We start from the raw sequence: 15,913 nt of genomic DNA, 5'->3' as shown, positions 1-15,913 counted from the left end.
ACTCTCAATCCAAAAGATGGCTGGCTGTACTGGCGGGTATGTGTCCTTTGTTAAGACATCAGCCTGCCACAAAATCTTTCCTGAGAAGCGAGGCACTTGGTCTTGATGTTCTTCAGACTCTTATTGATTGATTTCCCCATCTTTCTGGTATAAAAAAAACCCCAAACCTAGGGTGAAAGCTCTTCTCTCTGTGTCAAAGTGTGATACCATGGTGTACTAGAAATTAATTTTATCTGTTAGGATTTTGTTCTTAAAATATTGATATTTCTCAATAACTTTTCTGTCATAAGTGCATGTTAAAAATTCTTTCTTCGGAACATTTTTTGCAAAACCACACGCGGGATTGGTGTGGCAAGTTGTACTGTGTGCATTTCAAAGTTTCAGCCACAGGCAGATAGATATCTCTGTTCTCTATCATTGAGCATTGAATATAATTTACACTTGGCTGAATCCACCTTGTTGACAAATTTTCAATGGCTAGAACAGGTAGAAACTAACAGCTAGAAGCATAAATATGCTAATTAGCTCTTTGAATTGTTAACAGCGACCCCAGAGCCAGGTTGTAAGTGTCAGCTTTGTTTTTCTCTGGTCAAATCCATTGTACTTTTTTTACACACTTTATTTAAAGCAGAATTACAGAAATTACCAAATGATAAAAAAATAGTTTTAATATATTTAGGAAGAAAGTGCACTGTGTGCAGACATGTGCCTATATAATGTAATTTTTTATATTAAATGAACTTTATGAAAACTTTCAAAGTATAAACGTGAAGATTCTTGGTGGTGAGAGATGGAATTCGTTTTTGCGCTATATAGTAAAACACTGTACATGCTACTTAATAATGTTTTTTTATGTAATATGTAGCATGTAAGCCCTCACATAAGACAAATGTAAATGAGAGACCAAATCCAGCCAATTAAAAAGTCTGCAGTGAAGACTGAATAAATTAGAATTTTTAAATAGAATGCGAATCAAAAGGTGAGTACTTAAGAGAGTGTATTACAATATTTTTACTAAATAGCTTGGTTCTGTAACAGAGATAGGAAAATATGAACCTCTTACAGTAGGTATTATAGTATTTACTGGCATTAAACAGTCCTCTGTTCTTAAAAAAAAAAAAAAGCCTACTTTTATTAAAAGAAATTCTTACATGTAAGCTAGCCTTGATGGCAATTTTTGAATAATGGCTACTATAAATAAGCCAAAAGTGCTAAGAATCAATTTCATAAAAAGCAAAATACCCTGTTTTTTTAACCAGATCCTAGCTGTATTTTTTCCAATTGTGTGTTTTAACATGCACTTTTTAATGTGCCAACAGGTCCTGCAGTTTATGTACTTTTAAGTCCTTGTGACTTCTGCTCTACTTTTGCAAAGATGAGGAAATTTAACATTGCATAACTAAAGTGTAAATAAATGCATGAATATATAACATTTAAACACCTACAGATATTTTCACTTCATCTTTGTAAAGTTTCTGAGTAGCAGAATCTGGTGAGAAAAAAAATGTGTCTTGTCTTGTCAGCTACGGGATTCTGTCATTATAATCCCCAGCTCAAGAAAGGGTGATGTAATGCCCAAATGCTTAAACTTCTGGGCTCGAAACTCCAAAGAAAAGGAAATCACTCTCCTGTCTCTGCCTACTGCAGTAAATCAGTTGTAGGTATTATTATTAGTTGAACAGGAGAAAATAGAACAGTTAATAGTTTTGCCGAAACAGGGGTGCAGCATACATTGCCCTCATTTTTAATCACACTGGTGACTGTTTGGGCCCTGGTTCAGCGGTGTGCTTGAGCAGTGCCTCATTTAAAGCATGTGGTCGTTGAACTGCCTTAAATCATATTGATATGGAATTTTCTGAAATACTGGCAAATCAAAAGAAAATCCCACGCTGAGATCTTTGAAGAAGCTGTAATATGGAAGAAGGGTTAAGTGGATTTCTCTCTACAGGATGACTTAGGATATTTATATAATCTTTGGACCAGTTTTGCCCTGTCATCAATGACTAGCAGTGGGAGTTTCAAATGGATATTGATGTGTCTTCTCCAAAACAATTTAGGACAATTTTGTAATCCCAGAAACAAATTTTTCCTTGTAGTGTTGAGAGTCGCTGGGAAATCTGTGTGAGCTCGTAGTAATCCGTAGTTCACAGTCTGTGTTTCAGTCTTCATTCACCACTCATGAGGAAAGGACTAGAAAAAGGGAAGACCAGAGAGGATGATGGTGCTAATTATTCTTGAATTCAGTGTATCTGAACATGACAAATGGCTAGTCAGGATTCAGCCATGCATTGACTCTACTAATGCATTCTTATCTATCCAAGGAAGAAAAAAAAAAAAACCCAAACCCTTTTAATTTTCCTTCATTACATGTCATCAGCTCAATTAACCATTATATTTGTAGTAAAATACTGGCAAATTACTGCTTTCTTATTTTGGCTTGCCTGAAGATTTATGGCTATTAGCATTAATTTGTTTGCATTATATGGCATTTCTTTCTCTCTTTAACAGCAGCATGCACTTTACTCTGAATGTTTTTTTTCTGTGTTTGCTGCCATTTCAATATTGCTTACTAACATTTAATATATTTTGCTTTTTTTATTTTGCTGACAAAGTTGCATTGATGAAAGCTGATTTGCAAGGTAGATAGCCCTATGTGTATTAAACAAGACTGAAACCCCCAATGCATAGTGGGATTTCTGCAATAAATGCTCTGTACATTTCAGAACTAAAATGTGTTATTCTGTTCCAGATTTTGTCTTTCACACCTCTAAAACAATGGGCTACATGAACCTTCATTTTCCAGCATAGCTTGCATAAAGGCTTTCAGTCTTGAATATGTTTGTATAGTGATTGCTTTAGTGCTTTGATCATTCCTTTTCAAATTTCTTTGTATTTCAGTAGTCTAGATATGATTCTCTAGAAATAGAGTAGCTTTGTTTTACATGCATATGTCACATTTTGGCATGCTACTTCATTAGTAGTCTGGTTTTCTGCATCTCCCCTTAAAAGAGGAACCTGCATGGGATCCCTGAAGCATGTGAATCAGTACTTGCCAACATTCCTGGCAAAGAATCCCCAACTCCTCTTATTTTCAGACCTAAATCATTTAAAATAATTTGTGGGATTAAAAGCACTGTATAGTGTAGCTTCATTTTATTTTTGTTTTGGTTTGGTTTTAGTTTTATTTTCCAATCTTTACTTTCATCTCCCAGAGCTTCGCTTTCTGTGGCATCTGGCTTTGCTGTTTGAAATGTATTTACAGGAAAAAATAATGAAGTTTTTAGAAAACATTTAGCCAGTTAATGGTCTGACATGAGATTAACAAATAACTTGCAACAAAGTTAACGTTCCCACTGTACCTGGAATAACTCTGCTTCAGTTTGTGCATTCTTATGTGTTTGACATATCAATCTTAAAACTAAAGCAAGAACACCCTTATTATTATTAATATTACACACTGCTACAAAATCAGCAAGTTTATGTGCGTTTTTCTTGGTAACTCTTTGCTCGTTTGATTTGAGATGTTGGCAACTAGTTAATGTGATCCAGTGAGAAATACCTTTCTTTGGAAGACAAAGTGCAAGTCCTTTTTTGTATGTTCTCATCAGGCCCCAGCACAACATGCCAAGAGGATTCATGCGCGAACCAGGGAGTGTGCTTACAGCAGTGGGATGGATTCAGCTGTGACTGTAGTATGACCTCCTTTAGTGGACCATTATGCAATGACCGTAAGTACACTAAAACATGCTGATCTGAGCGCTCGAGAGCTTTAAGGCAATATTTGAAACAAGTGTCCGAAGCTTTATATTATTTTAATATTTGATATTTAAATGAGCTGGCAAACCCGGTGAAAATTCAAGGCTTGTGGGAAGAACATAGCTAAAATATACAGTATAAATTTTGGACAATGTGCAGTATCAAACACTGACAGAATTTGGTTTTATTACACTTGATTGCATGTCTAATATACTGATGGTTACCTGTTTGAAATAATCCCTTTCCCTGCATAAATGTTACGTTAGGGTTTTTTTTTCCTGATTGAAAAAAAAAACTTCTACATTTTATTATCTTAAGCTATATTGTAATTTTGTAGCATTATATCATGAGGGCTATAATTACTGTGAAACAGTTGACAAGGCTCATTATCTCCCTTTGTAGATTTCTTTAGGTGACACACTAAGCATGCCAATAATAAAAGCATGCCGAGTATTTTAGTTCTTTAAATTTCATCTGAATAAAACTACATAACGCATACCAACCATCTGGTCTTTCAGGAAAAGCTTAAATGTGTCAAAAAAAAAGGGGCCTGACTCACCAATGTTATAAACTAGTTTTATTCCAATCTAGCTTTATTGATCTAAATAGAATTATGCAAAAGTGAAAGTGGAATGGTAATGCAAGAGCCATAATGATCCATGGTAACTGATTAAAGCAAGCTATTGAGTTTTCTTTTTAACTCATCACATTTGAAATATCCAAATGTTGCACACTTTCATATCCACATGAAGAGGGAATTTCTTAAGGCTAAGTATTTTTATTTCTATTTCTATACATTTATCTAAATGAATGACTGATGGTAGAAAGTGTTGGTATAACTGTCGAGTCAAGCATTTTGGATTTTTATGTCTTGTTCTGGTTTTCCACTCTACTGCAAGGTGTATCTTCTTGGACAAACCCTAAAATAACTGAATAATTATAGTCTGAAAAGCTTTTGGCTCGAATTGTATATAGCACAAAGCTAGAAAATGAATTATGCGTAAAAGATACATTAATTATTCTCACAAAAGTTCCACTTTTCTGCTCTTGACCGTGTTTCAACTATGGAAAGGACTGATCTCAGTGCGTTTCTCTGCAGTTGCTGTCATGGTAGAAATTAAATGCGGTATCAAAAAACTTTTGATAATTTGAGCAAAGGTTTGGGTTTACTTTATGTACATGAGTTTGCCCTTCCCAGCATTGTGAGTGATTAGTCATGCTGCTAAACATATATTTGTAAAGATTTCAGTCCCCTGTTTGCTACAGGAGAAAATGATTTGTCTCTATTTTACTTTTAAGTTGTTATTTCTGTTCTTCTGTGATCTTTGAGTTCTTCCAAAAGTAACTAAAAGCTATGAATAAGAAGTTATATATTGCACATCTAGCCAAGGGAAAAACTCTGTTTATAAATTTGTCTTAGTAGTAACTGATGTCTGGACCTGGAATATTCTCTGAATTATTTCTTCAAGTGACAGCTACTGCATAAATTTGGCAAACTGATGAACTTAAATAAGAAAGATATTTACCAATCTGTAAAGCTCATTTGTATGGCAACGATATGGACTACATTGCACACAATCACATAATTCTCAATATACTATTTCTAATGATGGTAAAGGAGTACCTTTAGTACATGGTTGCAAAAGAAATACTTTTTTTCCTAGGTACATCTTTTTTTTGTTTTTTTTTAATGTTCTTCTATCACAAACATGAAGTATAAATTTATCCTAGATACACAGGTTTTGTTATAGCATGCGGAGTCTGGTAAATATAATATGTTTTGTTTCTGCTTTATCTTGGTTCCTTAGATTAGTTCAGATACCAAAAATCTGCAAAGCAAATCTAATGAGAGATATTTTTTGTAATGGTATATGTGAGGGAAAGGAGGAGAAATGATGTTGTAATCTCAATGTCATCTGGATGCTCCTAGGCTGCTCTCTGCTGCGTTTGGGAAAAGCATATTGGGAAGAGGAATGATGAGATGTTACTACAGTCTTTAGTAACTTGTATAGGCTGCACACCACAGGCTACACTTCTGCAGCACTGAAGTAAGACAAATTCCTTTCATGTGAAGAAAGATTATCTCAGCAGCAGGTCTGGAATACCACCTGCTTGTTGCTGAAAAACACATCCCCTTCAGAAGGATTTAGGCATGTTTCTGAGCACAGCGTGCGTGTTTCCGCTGCAGACTGCATGGAGCAATGCTGGTTGACAGAAGCTGAAGTCTAACCCAGTATCGCTACACAGACTGGCCCTTGGCTTACGTTACATTTGAATATTCTATTTTATGTAAAATGGAGTATTTAGGACATCAAACTCTCATAGGTAGAGATATTTATTTTTTTTTTTAATTAACAACCCCAAAAAATGACCACTTAAAAAAAGTGTCAGTGGTCATAAGACAAACAGTTAAAAGGTTTACGGAGACTTGCGTCCCTCCTGCATTGGATGTCTGTGTCTTGGCAGCAGAGGGCTTCAGGGTGGATTCAGTGAGGAGAGGCTGGGACTACCCCGTGCCAGACATAGTCAGCTCCAACAGACCCACTGCAGGGCACAGCTGAGTCCCTCAGCCAAGCTGGTGGCACCTCTATGAGAACACACTTAGAAGGTATGCAATTTTCACCAAAATGCCAGGCAGATGAAGGAGGAGGGAACAAAAAGAGTGAAAAACAGCAGAGGGAACACCAAGGTCAGAGTAGGGAGAGTGGGTGAGCAGCTGGGTGGGAGTTTGGCCCTCAGCCAGGATTAACCCATAACATCTCCCTGCTGTTTTGTTCTACCCGTTCCTAGGGAACATATCTGAGTAGAAATTTCAGAGTGACAAAATGGCTGAGGTGAAAAGGGGACCTGTGGAGATTGTTCAGTCAGTTAGTACAGGTTGTCCAGGGCTGTGTCCAGTGGGTTTTGAATATCTCCAAGGACAGAGACTCCATAACCTCTCTGGCCAATCTGTGCCTTTGCTCAGTCACCCTGACAGTACAAACATTTTTCTTATCTTTAAATGAGATTTCCTGTATTTAGTTTGTACCTGTTGTCCTGTCACTGGGCACCATGGAGAAGAATCTGTCTGTCATCTTTACTCCCACCCATCAGGTATTTTTAAAACATTAATAGGATCTCCACTGAGCCTTCTCTTCTCCAGACTGAGCAGTCCCTGCTCTCTCAGCCTCTCTTCATATGAGACGTGCTTCTAGCCCTTAACCGCCTTTGTGGCCCTTTACTGGACTTATTCCAGTATGCTTATGTTGCTCTTGCAGTGGGGATCCCAGCACTAGGAGACAGTGCTCCAGATGTACCTCAGCAGTGCTGAGTAGAGGGGAAGGACCACATCTCTCAACCCTTCTGTGACATTTTTCTTAATTCAGCCAACGAGGCTGTTGGCCTTCTTTGCCACAAGAGCACGTTGTGGACTCATGTTCAACTTGGTGTCTACCAGGATGTCCGGATCCTTTTTTGCAAAGCTCCTTTCCAGCTGGTCAGACCCCAGACTCTCCCGGTGCATGGGCTTATTCCTCCCCAGGTGCAGGATTTGGCATTTTCCTTTGTTTTACAAGGTTCTTGTCAGCCAACCTCTCCAGTTTGTCAGCATCCCTCTGAATGGCAGCACACACATCTGGTTTATCAACCACTCCTCCCAGTTTTCTATCATCTGCAATTTGCATAAATGTGCACAAATTACCTTGCTGCATCTGAGTTGATACTTTCTGCATGTTTCCCGTAGTAACCTCAGTGCACAAAGATTTGACGTGCATCATTCCGAGGCTTTACAATCTAAATGTTTCATGTGCATCAGAGACTTTGGAGGAAATAATGAAAGAAATAGTTTCTTGAAAAGTGTTATAACGCATTCTACTAAAACAGTATGCAAGAAGTTTCTTTACTCTTTCCTGTAATGGCAAATTATTACTCCTGTGCTGTTTGGTGTATTATTCCACACGTGAAAAAATGCACAGCATAAAGTGAAGATTTTTTAAAAAGTTCTCTCAAAATAAGCACCACGTGAAGCAGGTTGTTTCTTTCCCAGTCCAAGAGTGTCCTCTGTGTGACAGCTAGAGAGAAGCAGAAATTTAGGGAGTGTTATTCCTATGGAAAATGACCTGGGCCAGCCAAGGTAAGGCTACAGTTTTACAACTGTAGTCAGGAACGTGCGCAGTTTAATCCACAAAAGTTTTCCTTGGTTGCAAATCTCAGTACTGCGCTACAGTGAGTATGGAATGCCTGTAGACCGTAAGCCTCCGTGGTGGCACGGGTGGGAACATTGTGTGCTGCAGTTTCTTATTTACTGGTAGATAAACAAGGCAGGGGAAGCTTTGACCCCAAGATGCTGTGCAGATTATCATTTTCTCTTTTGATGTGATATGACACTTGGAGATTCAGGGCAACAGTGCTCTTTAGATGTGATAGACAGAAGTGTTACATTGGCAAGTGCAAAGCAGACCAGTAGCAGTTGTTCCTACAAAATGGGATTATATGGAAGACTACTAAAAGGGCAGTTAATGGCCGTTCTTACAAATGGATGGCTGCATGCAACTCCTCTGAGAAAATACATCATGAACATCATAACTATTTCTAACAGCAGGTTATGTAGTGAAAGCTATCCTATCAGGGAATTCAGCTTTTTTATAAGAGTAGGTTTGAAAATTACTCTGGCAAAACAGAGCAAAAGAAATCTGTAAGAGATTATCTGCCTTCTATAAGTTTACATCTGTTTTTACTGAGGCAGTCTTTAAGTATAGCCATATTAGTGAATGTAATGGCATGTTTGTGGAAACAAATACTGCTATTACGGCATGGAAAATAGCAGATGTAATAACATTGTCACATTACATTAGTATAGAAATGTTCTGTGCCAAATTACAGGGCAGCTACAGCACTGTCTGTTACTATAAGGGAATAATGTATTGGTGTTGTACTTGTGATGGTATAGCTAACACTGTGTCAACGCTTCCATTAAAATCCATTTCTGAAGGGTTAGAACTTCACCATGCAGTCTCTTCTGACTAGGAATTTGATGTTCTCAACCGCTGTGAGTAACAAAACTTTTTTTGAAAGTTCTCCTGTTTTATTTTGACTCTTTATCAAGAAAAATCGAAAGCCCTCATTTAAATGGAGAACTGTATCAGTATTACAAAATGGGTTCAAGTAAAACATATTTGATTTTATTACGGAGATACTGCCTTTCAGGTAAGACTGTATCTGTAGTGATGGTTAGATTTTATTTTAAATGTGTTTGGATGTTAATATAACAACTGTTGTGTATCAGGACAATTTAATTGGAGATCGGACAAGGAGTTCAAGGAAGGCCTGCTAGGAAAAGATGGAATCCACCTGCCAAATGTGGCAGCATCTTTGCCACAAGCTGGCCAACCTGGTGGGGAGAGAGCCAGGACCTGGGAATGGTGGGGAATGGAGATAACTCACAAGAAAGTGAGGAAAATGGTGGGCTGAGTGTGCCAGGAAGTTGTGGAGCTCTGCCCGGGAACAAGTGATGGGCCATCTGAGAGCTTATGGGTTAGGGTCAGAGCGCAGACCAAAGTCTAGTATGATGTGATGGGTATGTGCTACAAACTGCCTGATAAGGATGAAATAGATGAGGCCTTCTTCAGACAAGTTGAAGAAGCCTCACGTTCACAGACCTAGTCTTCATGGGGGACGTGAATAACCCCAGTATCTGCTGGAGGGGCAACAGAGCAGGGCATAAGCAATCTAGATGTCTGGAGTGCATTTACTTGCCAACACAGGTGGTCAAGGATTGCTGACAATCTGTGTTCTGATTTGCAACCATGCTGAGCACTCAAAATTGGGACTGGAACATGTATGTTTCCAGAAAATCAATTCCTAATTATTGCAGATTGAACACACTGAGCAGTGGATACTTTTGGCTGTTACTGAGGATAGTAGAAACTAGGCACTGTAAAAATACATTAGGTAAAGTTTGAGAGATCTGCATATTCGAGTATTTGATGTTATGAAAATTCCAGGAGGAACTGAATGATTCTCTTGTCAGTGTAGTGTTTGGAGAGCGCATTAAGTAATACTGAGGTTATACTTTGAACCACAAAACCCCTAAATACTGAGTCAGCATTCAACTTCTACAATAAGTGAGCAGTTTTATAAACACCAGCCTTCTTCACTGCAGAACTCTGATCAAAACAGGTGTATTCTCACACTGAATGAGACAAGTCTTACACTTTGTGAACAAGTAATTAGCAATTATGTAATAAACCATATACAAAGAGAGGTAATTTAATATTGTACACAGAAGTGGAGACCTGGCTTTCCTTAGGTTTGCAGTGCTGTATGTTTAGTGTCATGTAAATGTGTATATATTTAAAAAATAAAATTAAAAATCACACACAATACTTATAGTATATAAAAAATAGGAGTATTTAATATTTTCCTTATCCTCACCGCTGACTTTTTACAGTCTTCTGAACTGTCCTATGGTGTTGATAATAGTCATTCTCCTATCACAGTATCTTCCTTCTTCTGGAATGCAAATCAGAGGGTGATATTCACATAATCTCTGGTTACATTATCAGTCTGTTATTACACAAATGATGGATTTAAATCCGTTTACTGCATTATTCTTTAACATTTATTAATAGATTTAACTGTTATGGATACTGCATCTTTTGGACCTTTTGACACCTAGAGTGTAAGATCAGTCTTAATGCTACTGTTGTGAGAAGGATATATACAAAACAAAGAAGCTTAATTAAACCAGTGACCGAGAACTAAACTAACTGTAAGAGCCACTCAGTAGTACTTTCCAAAATAATGTTACGTATTCCTGGCAAAGACTTTGCAGTTGCTCTCTACCAATAAACATATAACCTGCTATTAAGAAAGGGATAGAAAATTCCTCAGGGTACTTTAAAATATGTTTGATTTCCATCTCCAGTAGCTGAGAATTAAAAAATCTGTCCCTGATAACATAGAAGCCTAAATACTTCATATGATTATTTTGCCACAGAGTCTCACAGTACACAGGAGAAATAAAGATAGCTGCACACAAAATTACAATGCAGGGCAAGCTGCTGGAATGAACGAATTGAAGAAATTTCAATTTGTTCAGCTTATCTTGTCCAATATCTCTCTGCAATGAATATCTGGAATTTCTGGTGACAAATATCAGTGGCCTAATTTGTATAAACTTCAAAGGAAGTAGGACTTCACACACGAAGTCTTGAAAAGGCAGAAATCTTGAGGTGTTTAGGAGAATTAGAAAAACTGTGAAAAGAGCAAGGAAAGCAAGAAGTGTTGCCTGTGAGCCATGACTGTTGACCAAGATTACTTTTGTTTGTATTGGAACCCTAATCAGGATAGACTGTACCTTGAGCTGTCAGGCTCCTGTGCACAGATGACAACATTTTTTTCAAGGTTTTAGTGGCCCAGCTCTATTAGGTTTTTTTTTTCCCTCCTCTGTTTCATGTGGATTTTGTAGTATGTAAATTTTGGCCTTTCATTAAGATATATCAGTCTATTAATTATGTAAGTTAACAGGCATGCTTTTGTTGACAGTCTGAAAACAAGTTTTAGAATTTTTTTCTTGTTTACAAACAAATTCTGAAGTAGTCAGATGAGCTATCAATGCCTAAAATAGTTAAGTAATTTCCATTTTCTTAAATACATTACAAACTATCCCTTAAAAAATGAAAAAAAAAAAAAGGAAGTTGTTTGGCAGTGATTGTAGAAGCTCTTACATGTGAGAATATTTATAAAAAGCAGCAATAAGTAAAGTTTTAAGTGGGATACTTGATACAGAAAAAGCCAAAAAGGAACTTTCAAGGTAGCCAAAATACATTGTTACAGCTGTGCTTGTAGCTCAGATAGAAGCAATTATGCAACATTTCTAGCCTACTTGGAATTATTTTCTATTTCACAATATTAAAAATGGAACATAGCGTCAGAAAGTTGCAAGCTTCTCTCTGCCTCTGGAGGAATCAAGGGAGTAATTAAATTGGATTTTGGTATGTCAATAATATCTTTCTCTTATTAATGGCATAATAATTTTGTAAATCAAATCCTAGAAGTGTTTCCAGTGTCATAAAGGTGAAAATGATTAAGGGTTAATTAAATATATTCTCATGGAACTAAAATTGTTCTGTTGGGTATCGTTAGATTCCTTTCTCTAGAACTTTCAATTATTGCAATTTAATAGCATACTATGTACAATTCAGGTCTGAAATTCGTGTAGCCAAAAGCTATTCACAGTAATAAGCATACTGGATGAGTGCTGTCACTGTTCTTTCTCACAGATTTCTCTGAACGTTCCAACAATATCATATATTAAAATCAATTTTAGGTAACTAGTAGTTTTCTGAACAAGATTGATCACTATACGTGGCACAGCTGGAGCAGAAGTTTTAGTTCTGTAATGGTGTCAGTCGTTCCTCTCCAACAAAACCAAAAAAAGAGCAATGAGTAAGTGCTAGGTTTTTTAATAGATGACAGCTGTAAGGGTCACAAATGGTAAGAAGGAAGAAGAAAAAACTTTCCCAAGCAGTGTCTTCTATAACCCATAGCAGGAGAATAGCTCAAAGTGTATATGGGGAGTTTGGAAATATATATCTATTTTACGTGCAAGATATTTAAGTACAATGGCACAATGATGCACAGTGGTGCTTCAGAAAGATAAAATTACTCAGTCTTTCTGAAGTCAGTACAACTGGACTCAGGTTACTAAGGCAACCTGATCTTCCTCAGCATGTATTCTGGCTTGACAGTTAGGTAGGTAGGTTAGATTCAAAGTAACTACATGCATATGAGGAACTCCTATACTCATTGCAAAAACAAGATTTTTGTTGGTAGCTTGAGACCATCTTCTGAGCCTTCTGTGTGTTGGTGTTTGCCAGGTCCTGCAGAAAATTGAGGCAAAGAAAACTTTGGTATTAAAAGCAGAGTAAACAAAATGACCTGAACCTTATATAGGTAAATCAAGGTGTTCTGGAGTCCAGATTTAAGACCTATGTAATTCCTCAGAAGCCGAGAATGGAAGCATACGCTGCAGTAATGGCAAGACACAGAGAAGGGTACATTATACAGATATTTTTGCAGCTTTCATGTTTTTGTTTCCCTGCCACAGGATCGATATTGTACCTGGTTTTGACTGCTTTTGGCCTGCCAGGTCCACCTAACTGGCAGTTAATCTGAATGAAATTTCCATATTTTTCTTAGCACCTACATCCATAAGCATACTTATTCTCTTGATGTCATGTGGTGTGTTCAAGATCCTTTAATATGTCATTTTGACTTAGGCTTATGAATCTTGTATACCGATGTTGTGTTTGGAAGTTTTTATAGCCATTTTCTGCTTAGGTATTTTAGGAAATTATGAAAGAAGGGAACAGAGTCAGTAATAACAGTGTGAAAAAATACTGCTGGAAGCAGTACTCCTAGGGCTTGAAGGAATTTTACAAGGTTTTAGTGTCTAGTAGCTTAATGAAGGCAACTGCAAAATGAAGTCCCAGCTTGGGGAAAACCACTCCGTATTAAAAGCAGTCAGTACCCAGATTGGGTACTGAAAAATTGGAACTGTAGAAAAGAGGGTGAAGAACAGCTAATGCTCATGAAGCTGTTTGGTGCCCACAAACCCAATTTAAAGGCTGTGTTAAGGATGCCTGTCAATTTGGTGCTAATTCTGGAGGAATGTTCACGCTGCTAAGCTTTATGCTATCACTCTTTGTAATGAAGCTGTACTTTGAATTGAAAACAGACATATGAAGAAGCACATCATTTCACTGTAAACATCCTCACTTAGAAAAACCCACTTTAAATGTATGATATGCAGTATTCAATGTCAAAGTGCATTAATATTTACAGATACCGTTTGCAAATCATCTTGAGCTCTGAGTGTGCTTTACCATATAAGGAAGTCCTCCCTATAGCATGTTTGTTGTTTTAAAATTCTCTTCCTTTTAAACAGTGTAAATCTTAAGAAAACTTCTAATCAGATCAGTGGTCTGATATTTGGATTATATTAAATATTTGACAGAGGTCAGAGTACTTTGAGTTTGAGAACTTAATGCTGCTTCGAAGTATCAGCTGTGGAGGATCACCACCTCCTATCCAGAGATCCTAAAAATAGGAGCTGAAGGCACTCAGTCCCTCTAAATATCAGGGTTTTGATCATTTGTATAATACAAATGTTGCTGTGTGCTGGGGAACAGAGGTGTACAGATGCATGCTGAAATAAGGCCAGGACAGATACTTGCTACCAGAAAACCGAAATTCAGTTACAATTTGAGTCTCAAATCACTAGTTGAATGACTAATTTAAATATGTTGAAATTTAAAATCATCGTATACGATCATAGCATTTTCCCTGTCCCTCAACTATTAAACCCAATTCTTGAAATTAAACCCAGAGATTTTAAAATTGCTAGAAATTCCTTCTACTCTCCTTCCACCCACACCCCCCCTTTATCCCATCTTCTGGATCACCAAAACATGTTAGCCTGGGCTCAGGTTGATTATGAGTTTTCTTCTCGTCCAGTAGTAATTGTAGGTTGGCTTTCCTATCTAGTCAAAAATGCATCAGAAAGTTGATTTGTAACCACTGATTCTGTAAGTGGCAGATGGTCATATCATTGCTCATGTTAATTCGTTTGCTTTAAATACCTGTGTTATTTGGTGCTTACCGAAAATAGACTTTTCCTGTAACTTCATAACCTGTAATCGTAGTGGCCGTCACATATTTGAACTAGTTTTATAGCCAATTCATCTCTGGTTTTGACTTGGGGCCAGAACTCTCCTGAAGAGAATCAGAAGCACCACAAGCCTTCAGCACGTCAGGAGGAGCCAAAGGGCCTCCTTGGTCTTTCGCCATTACCTGCATTGTAGAAGCACACTTGTCATTAAAGGCTCCTTGCACTGTTTCTCCTCTAAGCAGTTGTATGCTGTACAGCGTATACGCAGCAGTTACCCAGTATTTCTGGAAAACGTCAAAAGCCCTGCGCAAGTATAATACTGTTTTGCATGAGCAGTAAATTGAACACATTCCAAAAAAAAATGTCAGATTTACTCTGTGTGTACAATACAACTGCATAGATCTTTCACAAAGGGTTCAAGGTTGCTCAGAAGTATCAGGCTTGGTACACACACAGACCTGAAATGCATATGGGCAGGGGACAAGTTTGAGATTCCTAGGGATTCAGTACTTCAGACAGGGTGCTGGATAGCTGAAAACCTTGGACAAATATGAAAAACGCTCTCATTTTTGCCAGAATCCCAAAGTCAAAGAGGAGGATGTTCAAGGGGCTATTTGGCTTATCTATTTGGTGATCTTCTCCCACCTGCTTGCTCTCTTTGGCCAAGTTCTGCTTTAGCGTTGAGCTCCAATCTTTCCTGGTTTATTCAGTCTTCTCTTTTAGCGGACGAAAAAGAAAAAGAGGATGCGGACACATTTTAATTGGCTTCCTTGTGTAATCCCTGATGGGGGAAGTCTTTACAGCAGGAAAATATTCAAAATGATAGTATCTCTGTAATTGAAAGCACTACCAGGAATAAATGAAAAATGTTTCCAAATTTGCTGGACCTGTAGTGGCATGTCAGATCAAGTTCAAATACTTTCAGAACTGTGTAGATTTAATTTCTATACAACTGAGGCCTGAAAATTTTTGAAAATCAAAATTTTGGGAAGATTTTACTGAGCAAACATAATCCTTTTTCCCCTTGAAATTCTATTGCAAAGCTTTTATCTTTCTTGCCTCTGCTTACTACCAACATGTATTACTAGTCATGTTTAATTTGAACTACTTAATGCAGCTTCACTGGGATGACAGCCAACTTCAAAGAAAGCTTCTGTACCCCCAACAAATGCACAGGGCCGAGAGATGATATTTTTACTGACGATTAACCTTTTCCTGTGGATGATACTGTCTGCCAGACAACATGGAAAAGCTTGTGGATACTGGTTTATAAGCCTATAACAGAAATGAGGTGTACTGTAGTCTCAGATATCTAGAAAAAAGGTGTTTCTCGTAATTTTACTATTTCTGGATTGTGAGGTTGTTTTGATCCAGTTGACCACAAGATAAATAAGTCATCTGAGGAATTGCTCCAACTTGTTTCTTAGCCCTATCCTCTAGGAAGTCAGAATTAAGGTTGTGTAGTCATTACAAAGTTGTAAAAAAAAATTGTTGAATTAAGTGCTT

At 37.4% G+C, this 15,913-nt stretch overlaps 1 protein-coding gene across 1 annotated transcript in view; it reads left to right on the top strand.

Moving 5' to 3' along the window:
* Window positions 1-15,913, top strand: part of NRXN1 (neurexin 1) — a 472,728-nt gene that overhangs the window by 112,025 nt on the left and 344,790 nt on the right. The window contains exon 10 of the mRNA XM_009894822.1: window positions 3,609-3,728. Within this exon, the coding sequence (XP_009893124.1) occupies window positions 3,609-3,728 (120 nt within the window). The remainder of the gene's footprint in view (window positions 1-3,608; window positions 3,729-15,913) is intronic.

The sequence above is a fragment of the Charadrius vociferus genome, unplaced genomic scaffold (assembly GCF_000708025.1).
Source record: "Charadrius vociferus isolate BGI_N301 unplaced genomic scaffold, ASM70802v2 scaffold411, whole genome shotgun sequence".
Lineage (NCBI taxonomy): Eukaryota > Metazoa > Chordata > Aves > Charadriiformes > Charadriidae > Charadrius > Charadrius vociferus.
This window is presented reverse-complemented; position numbering and strand designations above follow the sequence as displayed.